Source organism: Andrographis paniculata, unplaced genomic scaffold (assembly GCF_009805555.1).
Source record: "Andrographis paniculata isolate CXL003 unplaced genomic scaffold, ASM980555v1 Contig35END, whole genome shotgun sequence".
NCBI lineage: Eukaryota > Viridiplantae > Streptophyta > Magnoliopsida > Lamiales > Acanthaceae > Andrographis > Andrographis paniculata.
The window spans coordinates 4,216,661-4,238,344 of NW_026137568.1; the positions used below are offsets into that span (position 1 = coordinate 4,216,661).

At 34.7% G+C, this 21,684-nt stretch overlaps 1 protein-coding gene across 3 annotated transcripts; it reads right to left on the reverse strand.

Moving 5' to 3' along the window:
- Positions 1–1,405: 1,405 nt before the first annotated feature.
- LOC127249156 (uncharacterized) lies at positions 1,406–8,967 on the reverse strand. Of its 3 annotated transcripts, none has more exons than XM_051271850.1 (4): positions 8,953–8,967; positions 7,255–8,175; positions 2,496–3,441; positions 1,406–2,339 (listed from the first exon to the last, which is right to left on the reverse strand). In XM_051271850.1, exons 2-4 carry the CDS (start codon positions 7,330–7,332, stop codon positions 1,774–1,776), a joined length of 1,590 nt encoding a protein of 529 aa, XP_051127807.1. In that variant the 5' UTR covers positions 7,333–8,175; positions 8,953–8,967; the 3' UTR covers positions 1,406–1,773. The 3 variants fall into 3 exon arrangements, with proteins under 3 accessions (XP_051127807.1, XP_051127806.1, XP_051127805.1); XM_051271849.1 differs by lacking the exon at positions 8,953–8,967 and adding an exon at positions 8,563–8,895; XM_051271848.1 differs by lacking the exon at positions 8,953–8,967 and adding an exon at positions 8,563–8,895 and having other exon boundaries at positions 7,255–8,450.
- Between the last annotated feature and the right edge of the window lie 12,717 nt (positions 8,968–21,684).

Genomic DNA, 21,684 nt, shown 5'->3' on the forward strand with positions numbered 1-21,684 from the left:
CGACCAATTAATAGACCTTTCCTTTTGTCCGACCTCCTTTTGACCGACCTCCGTATCGGCCGTCTCATCTTTCATCGCCCGACTTCCTCTTTTGACCGACCTCCGTATCGGCCGTCTCATCCTTCTTCGTCCGACTTCCTCTTTTGACCGACCTCCGTATCGGCCGTCTCATCCTTCTTCGTCCGACTTCCTCTTTTGACCGATCTCCGTTAAGACCCTGCTACCATTATCAGGCCCATTGGACTATATATCAATCCAATTTATAAACCCTATATATTATTATTATTATTTTTACTCAACAATAAGTTTAATTAAAATTAAAAAAAAATGAAATAAAATATAAGATGGATAAAAACAAAAATAGTATTAGTAAAAATAAGGCTAAATTGCACAAAATCCACCCGTGATTTCATAAAATTGCACCAAATCCCCCATACTTCTAAAACTGCGTCAAATTCCCTCGTGGTTTCATAAACTTTGCGTCTAACCCCCTTAGCGGTCCGTATTTAACGGTATTTGATCTAAATGCACTCAAACTGCGAATAAATTTTAGAATCTCAATTTCTAAACCCCTAAAATTACAAATATATTTATTTTTTATATATTTAGCCTAAAATATAGTAAAAATAAACACTTAAAACATGAGAAAAATAGCTATTTTTTAGTATATTTACTATTTTTTTAGAGTAAATATAAAAAAATATATATTTGTAATTTTAGGGGTTTAGAAATTGAGATTCTAAAATTTATTCTCAGTTTGAGCACATTTAGATCAAATACTGTTAAATAAGGACCGCTGAGGGGGTTAGACGCAAAGTTTATAAAATCACAAGAGAGTTTGAAGCAGTTTTAGAAGTATGAGAAATTTGGTGCAATTTCTTGAAACCACAGATGAATTTTGTACAATTTAACTTAAAAATAATTATTATTTTGTAAAAATAATTAAAGATTAAGATAATTAAATAATTTAATTAAAATTAAAAAATATATATATACATATATACAAATTTTAAATTTTAAAATACAATTAAAATGTATAATCATAGTTTAAAAAATAGGATAATACGAAAATAGAAACAATAGTGAGCAATATCTAATACAGAAGTAGTAGTTTAGCGTAAGACAAGTGAAGAAGTTATGTGAAGCCATCATGATTACTCATTACTAACCACCCTCTTGTACCAATTGACTCCCATCACACTTCATCTTTCAAGACAACTAAGAATAGAATAGAATAGAATAGAACAGAAAAGTAAGACTCATGAAGACTCACTATCGACAGCAATTACATAGTCCTCCTCCTCCTCCTTTAATCAAATGAATAATAATGGCCCACCCCTTCCCTTGTTTCGCTTCCCTCTCTCTCCTTTACATTCATTAATTTAGAGTAGTTGTTCTATGTTACAAAAAAAAAAAAAAAAAGAAAAAAAACCCCAGAGACAAAATTGTGAGCTAAATGTAAAAGCCATAACCATCCATCCACCATATATCATCACCAACTCTAGTCTACGCAGGCCGCAGCATTCACATCATCTTCTTGGCTCGGCTAGGCACAGGACCGTATCTCTTACTGCATAGCCATCCATATTAGACAGAACAGGAACCAGAACCAGCTAGTCGGACCAGACCAGACCGGACACTTCTTACCAGCTCTATGATTAGAATCAACTATCTGGATCAGCGCCTGCCTGCCTGCCTTCACGGACTCCACCATAGGCTGACCTTTTTCGGAGGCATTTTGTCCCAGCAGCAGGTTAATGGCCAATAATGTTGTCAGTAAGGAATCACATATGGCAAAGCGCACACGTCCACTGATTCAAGACGTACAGCTTCTGACCATACACATGGATCCTCCCTATTATTATCCCCAGATGCCCTACTGGAAGGATCTTTCATGTTGAACAGCCAGTCCTGCTCATCAATTTCGGACCATTCTTCCATCTTGGGTACGCTTAGTGCATCGCTCAAATACTTAGAATCAGGATGGGGAGGCCGCTTTGATGCTTCACCAATTAGAACCTCTAAATCTGGAATCTTCCTTGCCTTGTTTAAATTTTTGGGATCTTGAGGAGGCAGTTTTGAAGCTTGAACACTATGGTTGCCGACAAATGTTGCCGCTGAAGAATTTTGTTTGGATGGAGATGGTCTATGGGCTTCGACGATGCCATTAGCCAATTGGTCCCTTTTATCCACTTGAATGTTGTTGTGGATGACATGCTTGTCAGGAGGCAGTTTACAGGGAGTTTGGTAACCTTTGAGTTTCCTTCCATTCTCTACCGACTGATGAGGAGCTGGAGCTGGAGCTGGCTTCTGAATTTTATGTGGCCTGATTTCGTTATCTGTAAACAAAAACTATTCACAACTGGAAACATAGAATAGATATTGTTTCAACAAAAAAGGAGCACGGACACAATCCAAAATCAATTATGTTTCCAATGTGAACATCTTATTATTCTTTTATACGATAGCAAAGCTTGACAGACCAGAGAACTGACCGTGCATTAGACCGTTTGTATCCATATCTTTTCTTTTTCTGATGTACGCTTCATGAACTGCAGTATTGTTGAACAAACCAGGGCATGGGCCTGCATTGCTGATAGCTCCATCAGGATTGTTCCTCGCATCATCTTCAAGCAGGCTGTGCGCAGTTTTCTTATTTTCGTCTTTCAAATTTTCTGCATCTTTCATTCTTCTCTCCTTCTCCTTGTCCTTTTCCTTCCCATGGTTTTCTTTATCTTTCTGCTTGTGCCCCGGAGTAATGTTGCATACTTCCTTGTATTTCTCTTTATCTTGCAACCCCCTGCAATTTTTCTGTTCCATTGGTCTTGAGATCCGTTCAAGCTTACTTTGTGACAAAACGTTAACATTCTCAGTCACTAGTCCTGGGCCTTGAGGATCTATTTTCCGATCGACTCTCTTAATTTTTAAATCAGCTGTTTCTTCAGTCCGTACAACTGAAGAATTCCTGGCTGTTGTCTCTTGATCCTTTCTGCCCATGGGTTCAACTTTATCCAAAAACTGGCTCCCTTTACCTCTCTTCTCATCTCTGTTCCTCTTATCTGGTTCCTGCACAAATCTTGAAGTGTCGGTTCTCTGGGTTGAAGGGCTGCTCCATAAAGGCTTCCCACCATTTTGGCTCTGAGAGAGGACCAAATTGCTATTTTTGCTGTGATCATTCCAAAGAAGCTTCCCTTCACTCTGTTCGTCAACTTTTCCCGAAACTGCTGCCTCCTCAGAAATGCTGCTTTTCTCCTTTTCTTTTCCTCGATCCTCATTGGCCTTCTTCTTGTCCTTGTGCTTATCCTTCCTGTCCTTATGTTTTTCCTGCTGTTTTTTCTTCTCCCTGTGTTTCTCATTGCCTCCTTCTTTCTCCTTTTCTTTATCCTTCTTCCTTTCCTTGTCCTTCTTTTCCTTTTTGTGCTTTTTCTCTTTGCGCTTCGCCTGAAAATGCTGGGAGTTAGAACCACATTCCACCCAAAATCGGTATAACAAGATACTGAACCAACAATAAAGCTTTGATCCAGACAGAAACAGAAGTCAATACAAAAATCATATTTACTTAACTGCAGTTTGAGTTCATTATGTATAGTTGGCATGATATAGCAACATCAAGGGAGTTTCAAAATAATTCTCTAATGTTAAATTAGAAAAACAAATCTCTCTGCATGAAACCTTTTGTAGCAAGACTGGAGTGCCTTGATATTCCTTAAATCTTGAAAGTGCCATAGAAGAGAACAGAGAACACACACACAAAATTTATAAACCAAGATAGCAATACAAATACAATAAATAACCCGCCTTACAAGAATATAAAATCAAAAAATTAGCAGTTTCCACAAAAGCATCTAAGTCCAAAACTCAGTCCACTACACTAATTTGCACCTTGCAAAACAACATGCCATTTTAATCTTAACAATAACAATAATCACCTATCTGCAGCTGTGTGTATGCCATTATAATAGAGCATCAGGAACAGGAAGATATCCAAAATTAAAAACAGCTGGCAGTTTTCTTAACAGAGGCCATAGATCTTTCTTTGCATCAAAATTTAAATGAAAACAAAAAGATAAATTAAGCGAAATAGATAATCAAGACAGACAATTCCACCTGCAGATATAAATTATAACTATTACAAACGCATATAACATGAAACATATTCAGGATCTTTGAAAGGAAGGGAAACTTCCGTGCAGCCAACTTCATAATAAGCAACTCAAAACACCTTTCACCTAAATGATGTACAATGGGATAACTCCTGATTTCATTAAAGACAAAATTAAGATTCAAAATTAATCATAATTAATGACAGTTTAGAAGCAATGAACAAATATAGGGATGCAATGAACTTTGGTATTATTTGACTAATGTTAAACAGCCATCAAGAGAAGTCTACAAGTTGTACTCCTATGGGTGACCCTCAAAAGAAAAGAAATTAAACAAATTAGAATGGCTATAGTGCTTCCATGCTTAACTAGAGGATGTTGGCAGTGCATTGAGTGTCCACCATATGCCATACAATGCTTTTTCAAAAGCACAAAGAAAAACACCCCAAGTATCATGACTACTAGCTCTTCAAAATGCAGTAGATCATGGTTCTGAACAGCAAACGATGCAGCATGGTAAGGCTCCCCAGGGCCATGGTGTATGGAACATGGCACACAACACAGTTGTGCGCCACTGTGAAGTATGTTGCAAATATCTATAACAAAAAATATATATTATGTGGCGATAACTACACATAGAAAAGTAATCAAATTTAATAATAAAAAATCATATAAAATCTCAGCTATTAATAATAATACAATTTATACGCACTTCTAAAAAACAATCACTTAATCCTAAACCCTATTTAGCAGAAAGCCAGAATAACAAATGAGGAGTAAAAATTTATACTTTTCTATGTTCAATTATTGCCACATGAATTTATATTTTTGGTTATAAAGATTTGCGATATACTTTGTAGTGGTGCACAGCTGTGTTGTGTGCCATGTGCCATAAACCATGGCCATTGGGTTCAAATCAACCCCTTTCGTGTTTAATTTTGTACGAATATTTATAAAATAATGGGAAATTTATGCTTGAAATGCCTTCACTGTGGCATACATGAAAGCCTTGACAAATGGGACAGAAATGCTCAGTGATAACTGATAAGTGCCTCGTATAAAAACCATGTGTCATTTAAGCCATGGCACGCCATTGACAACTGTACCATATATAATATTGGAATCTATAAAAAAGGCAAACAACTTGTCCACCAAACAACCTCTGAAAACTATATTCTCTACACATTCATAACCAAATGAGCAATGAATAAAACAAGGAAATGAAAACAAGAAGAAATGTAACTTTCACACCCACATCCATATGCATCACATACTAGAACCACGCGATAAAATATCAAACAACACTAAGATCTAGCAGCATTTCTGGGTCAACTGGAAACACTTTTCTTCTCTCCAAACATTTAAATGATGCTGTTATCAATTTCAATGTTATGAATAATTTTAATTAAGTTAGCTTGTTATGTATTTAATAAGATCAAAGATGAGAAGAGCAACAATGCAATGAGTTCCAAATGAACGATCAAGGATGAAAATGCCGTATGAACTTCATCAGCAAGAGATTTCAGTAGCACACTTGTCTCGCCAAAGCAAGTCAAAACAATTTGGCAGTTGGGTTCTGTTGGCACTTTCTAAAGGGAGGGGATCGAATCCTGAATCCTGATTGTCAGATTAATCATCATATAACTATCTGGCTATCTCATAAGGTACCATCAAGTGCAAAACCAAAACAATCAGAATCTACTCTCTAGACTTGATTTATAACAAATAAGCACAAAATTATGTCTAAAAGTGTTTAAGTTTCTCATATGTTACTCCCAGAATTTATTTTTTCTTAATGCAAGGATCCATGTATAAGAAATACTATTTGTAGAAAAACTTCCCTTGTTGCGATAACCCTCGGAGTTAGGCCGTTACTTGGCCAACTCCCGTGTGTAGATGAGCCGGTATTAGGTTATTAGAAGTTGATTAGAGGTTAAATGAATTTAATAGACCCTGCTCAAAGAACTCTTAGAGTTACGCGTGTCTGCCCTAGGATAATTTGAGGATGAAAAGTCTTCCATAATGCGCGTAAGTGATGACAGAAGCGCGTTGAAATGATTCGTATTGACCTATGGGGCCAGTCTACAATCCCGACAGTCTCGACTTCACGTGGTTTGCAGGCAGGGGTGTCACACTTGCCATCATCATTCAGCATAGAACAAACACAAGCAGCTTAAATTTGTGTTCTCATACCAATTTATGAAATTGCTTTCATATGCTATATGCTTCCAAGACCAAGTGCATTCCAGGATAGAAATATTTTTCTATTTCCCTCCATGTCATATTATATGAATGACACTAACTATGTTATCTAAAGCTGACCTCATGATTGCAGCAGCTTAGGGCCATTCACTGTTACAAAATTACAGGATATACACTATTTATTATACGACGATTATATCAGCCATCATTACTTAATGAATTAGAATCAACAATGCCCATAAATTCAGGTCATCATGTTATTGCATAATGATAAGGCATCCGGATAATGCTGAGAGGCCACTTTTAACTTTCTAAATAAAATTTAAATCATCATAGTTCACATCAGAACATTTTTTAAATTGAAAATAACCTATTAGGGATATTAGGGCTAGGAAATAATGGAGGCGGGAGATGTAAAAGATAAGATGCAATGCAGATACAACTCTGCATTTATACAATCGTACCCATCCTTTTATATTTATTTATTTATTTTTGTGTAATATGTCGATTTAAATTTTATGAATGGCAAGCAGAATAATTTTTCCCTGAATTAAGGAAGGAAAAGGGAAAAAATCACTAAAGAAAGTCTAGCTGGCATTGATAGATATAACTATCACAGCATCAACCTAATGCAGCAAAATCAAGGAAACAGTATCTAAAAAAAACACGCAAGTCTATCTCAACTGACAGTACACAAGAAGACAAAATTAAGACTCAAAACACTCAACCAAAACACAACTGCATCGCTGCGACAAATAATATATCAGGTATCAACATTATTAACACAACTAAAAAGTTACAGTTAGATAGGCTCAACAGATGTCGTAAAAACTACCCGACAAGAGTAGGAATTAAGATCACTTCTACCAATCACTTATTATAGTAATACATTAAGTTTAGTTAAAGGAGCTGAGCAATAATAAAAAGACAAAGAAGGAAACAAACGAACCTCTTTCAATAAGTTTAAATCTTCTGGTGTATGCTTTCTTTCATATCCTGGAGGCGGAAATGGAAAACAGCGAGACATTGCACACTTCCACGTGCACACAGCGAAAGAAGACAATAATTAAGAAACTGATATTCCTGGATTACTTTCCCAGGAAAACAGCGACATAGTAGCAATTATATTTCCATCCATGCCAAGATCCTGCACTGATTTCCAGAACATGCTTGTTGTTCCATTGATTAGCATACCCAAACTGCACTTCCCCACACTCACCTGTCACTCCAAATATATACTGAACCCAACAATGTGTCCCCAGCTTAAGCTAAAACACGTTGCAACTTTTACAGCAAAACAAATTAGATATATATCCAATCACTGCTGCAATTGTAGGCCCCACAGTAACTGATTGTAAGTCGGAAACTAATTACGGAAGCAGAACGCAGATATTTATAGCTCTTGAGAAAATAAACTGAGGGCAAACAGTCAATCCAACTGGATCCTTTTGAGGCACTAAATGATCATTACAATCACAGCCCCCAACTTATCTCCAAAAATAAACCCCTAACCATTCCCTCAGCTGAATATATAAACATCCGAAACCCACCGCCACCCATTTCTTTGGAAATTCAAGAAGCTTGGATTTTTATTTTTGTCTCATTCAAGTACACTTTTGTGAGCAATCCTCTTCCATAACCAACTGCTCCGCACAGTGCCAATGCTTGCACCTAAGATGAGTTCTTGAACTTGTTGGGTTCAAAGTCACCACCACATAGGATTTTACAATCTATAGAAGTAGAACTGTAAACAGCAAAGCACTTAAAAACTTGGAAGCTCCCAATTGAACGCCTCAATTCTGATCAAAACCCTAACTGAAACAGTGCATACACAACCATCAGCAATCCGATCCCTCCCGATTCCAAAACCCTAGACAAAATCCACCATCAGTGAGTCAATTGAAAATCAAACCCTAAACTGTAAAGAAGCGATCAAGAAATTTCCGATTCAATTCGTCAAAGTGAATTTCCGGTTCCTTTGCCGAAAAAATCAGGTCCAAAATCCAGCAGCAAACTTTCCTCGAAAAGCCGAAGCAAAAGAAGAAATTTGCTTTCGAAAGAAGAATCGGATCGAAGAAATTATTCCAAAAGTCCAAAACCACCACCAACTAAACCAAAAAGCCTTCGAATTTCCAAAATCCAAATCTGAAAATATATGTATATGGAAAAACAAGGAAAACCTCAGTCGTCCAATTAAAATCCCCCAAGTTTAAACGGTAGTATGAAATCAAATTGAGCTCCAGCCCGTGCTTTTTACCTTGCCCGAAACAAAATGACGGAGCATTCGTAGAAAGGGGCAAGATCCCAGCCCTAAAAATTTCAATTGTTCAGTTATTACAAATACCACCACCACCACCACCAGTGCCGGCAGCAACAAATGAAACCCAGCCCAGCAATGAATGAATCCAAGCTATGGTATCGTCGATAAATTGACGAAATAGGCAGGCAGGCTCAAGTGTGTCTGTGTAGGCGAAAATGGCTGGCAGGGCAGAGACGGGGGGGTTTATTTTGGTGTTGGGGAATGAATAATAATAGCACGCTAACTGGGTTGGGGTGGGGCGGGGGAAAAGCCGAGCCGGAGCCAGAGAAGGAAAAAAGAAAGAAAAAAAAAAAAAAAAAAGTAGCAATCCCAAACATATATACATACACGATACATGCTCCTTGCCCTTGGTGCAGTTTTGGAGAGAGAAAGACACAAACATCCCTCACTCCCTCTCTCTCTCTCTGTGGCTCTTTCTCTCTCTATATATAAATAAATATATATATATATCAGCTGCGTGAGTAATATGGGAATGGGATGGGATGGGATGGCCCATGGGTAAAAAAGTACACATGAGAAAAATGCACCGCAAGTAAGTACAGCTGTCATTTAAGGCTGTCCATGAATGGGCTCTCCCCAGTTTATTTTGGGCCCAATTATTGCATAAAGGGAAATGATTTGGGGTACTGTTCTTGGGGCTTCGGCTATGCTGCTAAACCGTCCTAAATAAATCTTAATCATTACATTAATTATATAGATACATGGATCAAGATATAGATTTCTTTGCAATATTATTTTTTTATATTACCAACACGATTTTCTTAATTTCATATTTAAAAAAAAAAAATCAGATAAAAAACATTCAACAAACAAATCCTATATTTATAGGAGAATTTTATTTGATATATATATACATATATATTTAATTAGAATATTAATTTCACTATTTATGTGCATAAATTAATCATTACAAATATAAAAATATATAATTATACAAATTATTTTTCATTAGATGTTAAAATCATTTCAGAAAAATGAAAATTTCTTATTCTCTCAAAAGCATCCGGTGAGAGAAATAAAAATTAAATTGAAAAATATAAGATTTTCAAAATAGTATCTTACGTCAATTCTACTAACATCTTAAAATACACAACACAATCATAATACGTTCAACATATTATTAGTTGTCTTTTTAAGAAAGACTGAAAGTATTTTTAAGATGGACAACTTCCAAAGTTCATAATATTTTATGATATTTCATACTTGCTAATCCTTTAAAATATTTGAATTGTTTATTCGAAATTAAAAAAATGGATCAATATTATTTTATTAATATATATATATATATCATAATTACGTAATTTTGCTTACTAATCTGCATTACAGAAAAATATATATATAAATTCTATTTCGGTAGCTTTTAAAGTTATAATTTAGTCAACTTTGATCATATAAATATTAACAAAAATTAATTTATATTCATATTTTAAGAAATAATAATTTTGTCAATTATAATACCAATAAGTTTGCCCTGTAATTTAAGTATTAATTAATTCAGATACATTATGAAATATTAATCAAGGAACCTAATTTAGTCAAATATTTTTATGTTTTTAAAATTTCAAATCCGAAATCTTGGATATTATTCCCAATATTGTCTATAAATAAAATTATATTATAGTTCCAACAAATAATAGTATTTTTATATATAATAAAATCATATTGTAGCATCAACAAAGTGATAAAAATTATCACTAGGTCTGCGTTTTATGGCGCTATATTTGACATCATTTATGGTGTTTCATTGTAGCAATGCTATTTTACGACGTTGTTATTTTTATTTTTTTTAAAATTTAAAAAATTATATATTGGTCCATGTTTTAATTATGCACGGACCAATCTGAAACTTTATTTTTATTTATGTTTATTTGTAATTTTTATTATTTATTGGTGATTAAAATTTATAATATTTAATTTATTATAATTTAAATTATGTTTTAAATGTATTAAGTTTTTCACTAAATAATTAAAACATTTGTAATAAATTCAAAGTAATTTTTATATAAATATCTTTGTCACACAATAATATTTTATATTTGTAAATAAATAAAAATATATAAATTATCTTGTAACATACATAAAATGAATATTTAAAAGAAAATTTAATTGACCAATATAAATAAAAAATTTAATATCTTGATTTAATTAAAAATAATATTACAAAGAAATGCAACAAAATTCATTGAATTAAAAATATATATTACAAACACTAGTAATAGGAATACTAAATAAAAAATAATCATTACAAATAAAATACATAATTTCTAGTACGGACCTAAATCACGGATTAGCCAAATTTAATTGATATTGTGACGTTCTTTCCTTATGACCTTTCGTTGTTGATTATAATATAACATACGAAGATTTTTGAAATAATATTAAGATATCGATAAACAAACTAAAAAAATTAGTACCGTATACTAAGTATGTCAGATATACCGTACTGAACCATCACTAACCGAATTATATATACAATGTCAAAATATAATATTTTACGCCGAAATATTAACATGAAAAATAATTTCATAATTTTGTGCGGTAAATAAATTTTATATTTTTATCTTTTTTAACAAAGAAAAAATAAATTCAAAATTAGATGTCACTACTAACTAAATTTTCAATCATATAATACCAAATCAAACATTATTTTTTCTATCACATTAAAAACTAATTTGAAATTTTAAAAATTACATAAAGTTAGAAATTTCACTATTAAATATTTATTTAAATTTTTATCATTCAAATTTATATTCCAACTTTTAAATTTACAATTAAACAAACAATAAAACCAAAAAATATTAGTAATTTAATTAAATGTAATTACTATTATATTAGAAAATGGAACTAATTTTATATTACAACCACAAAAAAAAGGGAAATGCGGAGTAATTTGGAGGGATGTAGAAAGTAATTTATTTGATAAAAATAATTAGATTAATTAATATTTTAATTTTATTATATGTTTGTTAATTATTTCTAAATAAAAAAAGTGGACTAATTTGGTGAAACAATTAAAAATGAAAAAGTGAACCAATTTTGTGGGATGGAGGAAGTATAAATTTCTTTTAAAAAAAAAAATACTATATCCTTAAATAGTCCTAGTTTATTATTTTTGTTTTTTTTAAAATAATAGTTTTATTTTCATAAATAATTATATAATCACAAAATTATATTACTATTTTTTTACATTTAGATTAAAACACAATGACAAGAGCTTTTATCTATATTTTTATAGACTATTAATATAATATTAATATTTTTTAGATCACAATTATTTTGAGATGGGGAGTATTACTTTTTTAAAATTTCAAAATTTTATAATTTATAGTAGTATAATTTTTCATAAAATTGTAAAATTTCAAAAAAAAAATAAAATAAAATTATTTTTAACTAAAAATAAACTCATGTAGTTTTTCGAATGAACTGAAAACCCTTATGGTTCTAAAATTCCAAAAAATTTACTTGTGGTTTCCAAAATGTTCACGCTCTCTGTCTCTCTAAATTTGAGTAACCCACGTTAAATTTGATCAGATTTTATTGTTATACCCTTATTTATATAATTTTTAATTTATTTTTCTCTTTTTTCTCTTTTTCTTTCCCAACTGCACCAGATTTTTTTTCTTCCATCTTTCTTCTTCCTCAAATTCTTCTTCACACGTGCACCAATTTTTCTTTCTCTTGTTATTTTTCTCCAATTTTTTTTTTTCTTTTTTATTGGAGAAGAACAAGAGGAAGAAGAAGAGGAAGAAGCGGTACATGAACCACCAGGAGTTTTTTTTTTTTTTTTTTTTTTTTTCCCTTTGTTAAGCACAAAAAATAATAATAATAGTAAGTGGCAGTAGGATTCTGGGTAGGGTCTGAATGAAAGCCAAAAGGTCTGGAGGTCGGGCAGAATAAAGGTCGGGAAAAGGAAGAAAGGTCGGGCGGAGTCTAAAAAAAAAAGGTGTACCCAAGTCGGGTAAACCGTAGATCGGATGGAAGGCGAAGTCGGGCAGACGCGGAGGTCTGTCAAGAGGAAGGTCGGGCAAGGAAGATGTACGGACAGACGCGGAGGTCTTCGGTCAAAGACGGAGGGCGGCTGATGCGGAGGTCGGCCCAAGTGAGGTCGGGCGAAGAAGCAGGTCGGGCGAAGGACGAAGTCGGGCAAAAGAAATTTGGCAGTGGACAGGCAGGTCGGGTAAGAGGCAGGTCTGAGTTCTGTGACTGGTGGGAACGGTTGAAGGAAGTTGTAATACGTGTCAATAGAGGAGAAATTGGTGGTCGGTTGACAGCGGTTGCTGTAACCGACCAGACGGCGGTTCAAACCGTTTTCTCTGAAAGGCTATTTAAAGGATTCAAATCCGTCAGAAAAGGCATCTTCAATCAACTTCAACAAAGCAAAGTCAGATTTGGGGATCACCACTTTAAATTTCAGTCTTTTATTTTCCAGTTTATTTTCTGTATCATACAGTGTTTAGAGATTCCTAATCTCAGGCACTAATTAATCAAGTTTAAGGATATTTTCTATATCTTTGAATTTTACTTTATTTTTGTTGAAAAATTACATCAACAAATTGGCGACCACAGTGGGAGCAAGACACAATTGCTCATTCCAATTCCGGCGATAATTTCATACGTCTTAGATCCGGCCGAATCATCGGAAGGGTCCATATGGCAGGTTCACAACCGCAATCATCTTCGGCACCGGCGGGAGAATCCGTTCCACCACCTATTGTGCCAAATGCCGGGGAAAACCCACAACCACCAACTGATTGGTGGTCTTATGTTCAACAAATGAACAACCGGCATACTTTGGTTATGCAGAATTTGTTGCGTGAGCAACAAACGAGCATGTTGCGTGAACAACAAAATCTAATGCAAAACATGTTGGATCAGGCATTCTCCAGATTCACCCTGTATCCAAACATGCTTCCAGCCGTGTCACCTTCTCGTTTTCAGGCGACTTTCTCAGGATCAACGTTTGCAGAACCATCATACGTTGACAGTACGTTTCCAAGCGTTACAACTTTCAACCGAACAGATATGGGGAAGATTCCTCTAACTTTCCCAGAGAATGTTCCTTTGGGACCGAGGGTTGATAATACCCAGCCGAATGAGAGATTAGAGGGACAGACTCATAATCCCATCCCAGCCGAACCAGCCTTCTCCAGAGAAGAAAGATTGGGAGGTCAGACTCACGATCACATTCCAGTGTTCGACCATATTCCACCCAGAGTAGATCCGGAGGATATTGCTCAAGTTCTGTGGGTGCATTTCGGAATGAATCCGCAAACGGTGAACAGGCCGGTTTACCAGAGGCCATTTCCAGAAAGGATCATTAACGATCATCCTCTCCCGAGAAATTATAGGCCACCAGACTTCTATTCTTTTTCGGGAGAAGACGGAGCCTCTACCATTGAGCATGTGGGTCGCTTCACGGCTCAATTGGGAGAAGTAGGCAACAATCCGTTTCACAAGTTACAATTGTTTGGGTTGTCGCTCACAAGAACAGCTTTTTCTTGGTATGTCAGTCTGCCGCCTGGACAGTTGCAAACTTGGGAAGATTTAGAGGCAGATTTTCATGGAAGGTTCTTTAATCCTCTGCCGACAGTCTCACTGATAGACCTTCTGGAGATCACGCAGATGCCGGAAGAGACCGGCTACCAATTCATAGAGAGGATGCGATTGATGAAGGGACGATGTCCTACGATGATCAATGAAAGCGAAATGACCAATTTGGTGGTCAGGAACATGCATACCAGACTTCGCGAGGCCCTGACAGCCCACGACTTTCAAGATCTGGCCAGTTTAGCATCCACGACAAGAAGGTTAGAATCCTTTTTTACAGAAATTAATCATGACTTCCGTCAGGGGGGAGATGCTGAAGCAATGTTAGTGCAAGATCGACCAACGTCCAGGCCAGCACCATTCCGCGATAAATGGAGGTCGGGTCCAGCGTAGCCTCGAAGGATGGAGGTCGGATCTGAGGCTGACGTAGCCTCGGATGCCGGCCTGCAAACTCCTAAAACATCACTGGAAGTGATGTTTAGGAGTCTTGAGGAGGAGGCTTATTGTTAAGCACAAAAAATAATAATAATAGTAAGTGGCAGTAGGATTCTGGGTAGGGTCTGAATGAAAGCCAAAAGGTCTGGAGGTCGGGCAGAATAAAGGTCGGGAAAAGGAAGAAAGGTCGGGCGGAGTCTAAAAAAAAAAGGTGTACCCAAGTCGGGTAAACCGTAGATCGGATGGAAGGCGAAGTCGGGCAGACGCGGAGGTCTGTCAAGAGGAAGGTCGGGCAAGGAAGATGTACGGACAGACGCGGAGGTCTTCGGTCAAAGACGGAGGGCGGCTGATGCGGAGGTCGGCCCAAGTGAGGTCGGGCGAAGAAGCAGGTCGGGCGAAGGACGAAGTCGGGCAAAAGAAATTTGGCAGTGGACAGGCAGGTCGGGTAAGAGGCAGGTCTGAGTTCTGTGACTGGTGGGAACGGTTGAAGGAAGTTGTAATACGTGTCAATAGAGGAGAAATTGGTGGTCGGTTGACAGCGGTTGCTGTAACCGACCAGACGGCGGTTCAAACCGTTTTCTCTGAAAGGCTATTTAAAGGATTCAAATCCGTCAGAAAAGGCATCTTCAATCAACTTCAACAAAGCAAAGTCAGATTTGGGGATCACCACTTTAAATTTCAGTCTTTTATTTTCCAGTTTATTTTCTGTATCATACAGTGTTTAGAGATTCCTAATCTCAGGCACTAATTAATCAAGTTTAAGGATATTTTCTATATCTTTGAATTTTACTTTATTTTTGTTGAAAAATTACATCAACACCCTTTTTTTTTTTTTCTCCCCAATTCTTCTTTATCCTCCAATTCTTTATGCCGCCGCAATCAGCAACACCAGGTTCTTTCCCTTATTCTTTCTCTTTCTTGTTCTTCACAGTTGCCGTCGGTTTGAATCCGGTTTCTATTTGAACCGTAACCGCCGGTTTAAGATGGACAGATCTGGATGTCAAATTGATTTCTTAGATTTTTGGGATTTCTTCCATTGAGTAATAACTTGCGTATTCTCGTCTCCGTCTCCATGTCCGGTCGATTAATTGTGTTATAAATTTGGAATCTATTTCAAATTTGGTTGTGTTTAAAAGTAAGCAGAAGAATAAAGAAGAAGGAGAATTAGGAAGAAGTTTGGTAAAAAGTCAGTCATTAGGGTATTTTAGTAATTTTATAGGAAAATATATAAGTTTATGAACAAAAAAATCGTATTTCATGCGCGTGACATACAAACGCCGTAATATCCTAACGGATGGGGAGCTTTTGCAATATTTTGGAACCAAAAGTAGGTTTTTTGGAATTTTAGAACCATGAAGAGTTTTCAACAAATTCAGAAAATCACCGAGGAGTTTTTTGGTATTTTGCTTTTTTTTTTTTTTTTTTTTTTTTTAAGTTTTTGGTTGGTTGTACAAATCCTAAACTCTTCTATGAATTTTGAAATTTTTTTTCTTTTTTTATTAGGTATAAGAAATATGGATCATAATTAATTATTATTAATTATATATGTTTTTCTAAATCATTATTCTCTATTTTTCACATAATTTGTCAATATTTTTTTTTCCGTTTAATATAATTTGTCTTTTTAAAAAATAATTATACATTTTAATTGCATTTTAAATTTCAGAATTTATAAATTTTTTAATCTTAATTAAATAAATTAGTTATTTATATTATAAAATAGCTGTTTTTATTAATATATTTTTTAATTATTCTCTAATTATATTGTTGTATATATTCTCGTATCTATATAAAATGAGACAAATAAGATGAGATTGAAAGAGTATTTAAAATTGAATAGACATGATAAAAAATTATTTATTAAAATAGAATATATAAATAAATTATTTTATTTTATTTAATAAAATTACTTTATATATTTTTATTATTTAACAGATATTTATAAAGTATGAAAAACTTAAATATATATTTATATATATGCATATTTAAAGGGGGTGCGAGACCCACATTTCATAAACCTTGAATTTTAAGTTAGTTGTGCAAGCATGTCAAAGGAAAATTCATCGTTTGAATTACGCATCCTCAACAAATAGGGTTCATAATTAAATATTATATATATATATACAAAATACCAATACAATGGTATTTATTTGTTTGTATTAAATAATGTTAAAATTTTACAGATATATAGTGGTGTCTGTAAAAAATGATAAAAATTGTAAATGATTTTGCTAGAGGTTAAGTATGGTATTCACGTTAATGGTCAATAATTGAAAAGAATACATTTTTTCGGATAGACACTCGGAACTTGTAAAGTTCATTCCTGTTGGACTTCCTGAAGTCCACCACGCATATTGTTTCCGGCACCTAATGGACAACTTTTGGATTAAGGTATGTGTAAAATATATGTATCATTTATTATGATATATATAACAAGGTAATTACATTTTATATAGGTAATGCGGAGATCTCCGATGTGCAACAAGAAACGGTGGACGTCTATTTTCAAAAAAACCGGCTATGCCCCCTATAGAAGAATTTTGAGCAGCATATGACGTGACGTATATTGTGGAGGTCATGACACTTGTATGAAACTTTATTGCATAATTGCATTGCTAGTATTAGATGAAGATAATTCCAAAATACTCGTTGGGGGATAATAAATAACAATATAGCCGAGTCGTTGAATATTTGGGTGCCTCAGCAAGGTCATTACTTTTTGTTGGGTTTTTTTATTCCATCAGGAAACACGTGATGTCTATATTCGATGATATTCCCCTGTATATTATTGAGTGTACACAACTATTATGTCGTGGTACATATCAGTCCAAACTAATTCTTTCAAAGTATAAAATAAGGGTATGCGAATTTATACGAAAGTACGTTACAGGTTATTGTAATTATATAATATATGATCAAGAGTAATAGTTGTTAGCAACAACAATAAAGTACACAAGAATTTTCTTATTAAATTTTACATGATACTTAAGGTCCTTTATGTCTCTTAAGTACTCGGTATGGTATAACATGGCCCATAGTGTTATGCATGAGACATATTAAATCATCTCATACTACAAGGAATGTATTAGTTATTGATGTGTAGATAAAATGTGCCAATCAGTGCTTTTAGAATATTTGGTAAATATATATTTTCTAAAATTACGTCGAATATATATAAGTACTTATAAGGCATGTTTCTTAATACAAGTACATTCAATCAATTCAAAAGTATATAACTTGGTGAAATAAAAGAACAAATATCATTATTGTGGGTATGCCACTTCCACTTAGGGGCCTCTTGACACCCAACTATAATTGTGGCTAGTTTTGACGGTTATGGGTTGAATAAGATCATTGCAATTTCGTTGAATATTGGTGTCTATCAACCAATATTATTGAAACGATCATTGGGATCAATTGTTCATGTTTTTAAGGGTGGATTAGAATGTCACATAGGTTTGACATAACATATGATGTTGTGGATCATGGTAAGATATATCGATGAGTTACTGAATAACTGATTAGATATGTCTTAGTCTTTACACTCTTTATTGGCTTTGTCCATGTTAGAATTTTGTAGACTAGAAAAAATATCCCAACAAACAAATGTGTTAAAGGTATACGGAGTAAATATTATACATAAGACATATTAGAACTATACACACTATAAATGAGTATTGTCATTGAAGTGTACATTGAACGTGTCTATCGATGCTTTCAGGACAATATGGTGAGTATACATCTTTTCACTACATGTCAAATATTTACATAGTTACTTATAGAACCTATTCTTCAATAATAGCATATGCAATCGTGTCAGAAGTATGTAAGTAAATTAAATAAGGAAAACATGTCTTCCTTAGGGGTACATTGTTCAAATTTAGGGGTTTCTCTACGTTCAACCATGAAATTTTGCGCACCAAAATATATTTTTTAATTCATTGTATACGTACCTCTAATTAAAGGTTCATACTTATAGAGAACCACACATGTCATATATTAATTAGAAACTATGATGATTCTTAAAGTTTTTGGCCAAATATAATATCAATGACGAGCTACTCCAATTTGACAACCATATGCTTCAAACCTCAATTATTCTCAATTTTTGCATATAAATTAACATACAAACCCGATAAATGATACTAGGCAATCCCTCCAGGGTCTCATGATAAAATTTTCACAATAAATTTTTTCGACATTGTGGACAAAAAATTGTGTTATTCTTAATAAACACAAAATTTGTACAAATTATATTTGATTTGAATCTAATGCAGGTCCTATTATCTAAATAGGTCCTTTAATTATCTTTGCGGGTCGATTTGTTTTCTAACTTGATTTTCGATAGCTTATTCGATCCGAAGAGATTTGATCTTCGGTTTGACTTTACCGGACTTTGGAGGGTTTTGGTCTCCGTGCGGGCGATTTGATCGTCGACTTTGGATTTGATGTCCTCTTTGGACGATCCGAGGCTTTGATCTTTGGTTTGGTTTTGCCGTTTTTGGAGAGCTTTGGCTTTGGTCTTCATGTTGGCAATTTGATCGTCGGCTTTGGATTTGATGTCGTCTTTGGACGATCCGAAGCTTTGATCTTTAGTTTGTCTTTTCCACCTTTTGAAGAGTTTCGGTCTCCGTGTGGGCGATTTGATCATCGACTTTGGAGTTGATGTCTTTTTTGGACGATCCACGACTTTGATCTTTGGTTTGGCTTTGCCGCCTTTTGGAGAGCTTTGGTCTCTGTGGGAGGCGATTTGATCGTCGACTTTGGACTTGATGTCTTTTTTGGACGATCCGCGGCTTTGATCTCTGGTTTTAATTTGCGGCCTTTTCGGAGGGCTTTGGTCTCCATGTTGGCGATTTGATCTTCGGCTTTGGATTTGATGTCTTCTTTAAACGATTTGTGGCTTTGATCTTTGGTTTGCTTTTTTCGCCTTTTGAAGAGCTTCGGTCTCTGTGTGTGTGATTTGATCGTCGGCTTTGGATTTGATGTCTTCTTTGGACGATCCGTGGCTTTGATCTTTGGTTTGCCTTTTCCACCTTTTGAAGTGCTTCGGTCTCCGTGTAGGCAATTTGATCATCGGCTTTAGATTTGATATCTTCTTTAGACGAGCTGAGACTTTGATATTTGCTTTGGCTTTGGCGAGTCTGGAGGACTTTGGTCTCCGTGTGGGCGATTTGATCATCGGCTTTGGATTTGATGTCTTCTTAAGACGATCAGAGTCTTTGATCTTTGCTTTGTCTTTGCCGCTTTTTGAGGACTTTGATCTCTGTGTGGGCGATTTGATCATCGGCTTTGAATTTGTTGTCTTCTTTAGACGATCCGAGGCTTTGGTCTTTGATTTGGCTTCGCCATTTTTGGAGGACTTTGGTCTCCGTGGGGGGGGGATTTGATCATCGGCTTTGGATTTGATGTCTTATTTGGACGATCCGCGACTTTGATCTTTGGTTTGGCTTTACCACCTTTTGTTGGGCTTTGGTCTCCGTGTGGGCGATTTGATCATAGGCTTTGGATTTGATGTCTTCTTTGGACGATCCGAAACTTTGATCTTTTGAGGAGGTGAATTTGGTGCTCCATAACACTTTTGGCGGCGTGTCCCTTTGACTATTGGATCAAAAAGGGCCTAGTTGATGCTTTCGTGAAGAACGCGATGAACATCTTGAAGCTTTGAGAGGAACTTTGGAGACTTTCCCTTGGCATTGACGAATTCCTCAACGACTTTGGGAGCTTTGATCCTTCCTCCGACTTGGGCATACGACGAAGAATGTTAACTTCATCGATTCGTCAACCAATATTGGATCATTTGTCTAAAGTAGTGACTTTCGATGAAGAACACCTCGAAGAACAAAAAGAACATGAAGAACAATACAGAGAGAGTCTAGAAACTTACCCCTTTGCTTGAATCCTCAATATAACTTTGGTGTGTCAAATGAACTGGCCATGACTCTTATTTATAGGGGAAGGGTGGTCTCGGCTTCCTTTTTTTACGGTGCCACGTGGCGCGTCCTGATTGGCCAACATGAAGATTTTATAATCTTTCATTTTCCTTCATATGTTGTTTTCCATTCTTGACGGATTTGATTGTGCACATTCCTTTCTCGCCAAGAACTTTATATCATTGTCTTTTTCGGAAGATATTAATTATAATACTTCCTTTATTGACAAGATTTATTTATTTTGCTGCCAAATTTATTATGGCTCTATTTATGCACGTAATATTTGTACGATATCTTCCATTTTAAGCAGATTTTTGCATTAATGGTTGATATTTATTGTACAAAAATTAACATGTGTGCATAATTTAATACCATATATTTATTTTATTAAAGTTTTATATTCTTCCAACATATATTTAATTTAATTTAGACATTTAATTTTTAATGCCTACAGACACGTATCGAATTCGATAGCTCATATTCTAGGATGATAAGTTTTTGTGTTGCATAAGCATAACTCTCAAGGAAAATACATACTAGTGTTCTACAATCATGGCTCTCACGTTCGGCGTGACAACATTTAAAACACATACATAAGCCTGTAAGAATATGTACAATACATATTCAAGTTTATGACATAACTATATAGGTATGTAACTTTCTTATAGAGGAACGTCAATTGAAAACCAGGCCACACATCATATATCATTTGTTGTAACTAAAAGTATTTGGAGGCATTAACGCACAATAATAAAAATAAATAGAATTTTTATAAATCGACAAAATAAGTACATGAACAACCAACAATGTGAAAGAGAAATCAACAAATACATTCAATACTTAAAAAGTCATTCCACATGAGAAATCGGTCATAACCGATGTCAATGTAACTTTTTTTTTTCGGGCAATCTAGAAAATACTCAAACGGTGCGAGTTGCAGAGCTTTCATTTGTTTATCATTCATCACAACTTTAAGTTTAACCATATTTATATAGAGAAAGGTATAAAGAATTTGAAGGTAAGCCATTTGTATTCTTTTCGGGCCTACCATGATTTTAAAACAAAGACATATCTTCATGAGTATACAAAAAAAAATACAAATTTATGACATAACTACGAAAGTAAGTAATATTTTATTTGAGAC

Bases quoted from the DNA above. Each gene is read 5' to 3' on its own strand.
- LOC127249156 (XM_051271850.1), bottom strand. From the start codon at position 7,332: ATGTCTCGCTGTTTTCCATTTCCGCCTCCAGGATATGAAAGAAAGCAT. The intron at 3,442-7,254 runs GTTCGTTTGTTT...CAGCATTTTCAG, and splicing joins ATTTAAACTTATTGAAAGAG to GCGAAGCGCAAAGAGAAAAA. The intron at 2,340-2,495 runs GTCAGTTCTCTG...TTTTGTTTACAG, and splicing joins TACAAACGGTCTAATGCACG to ATAACGAAATCAGGCCACAT.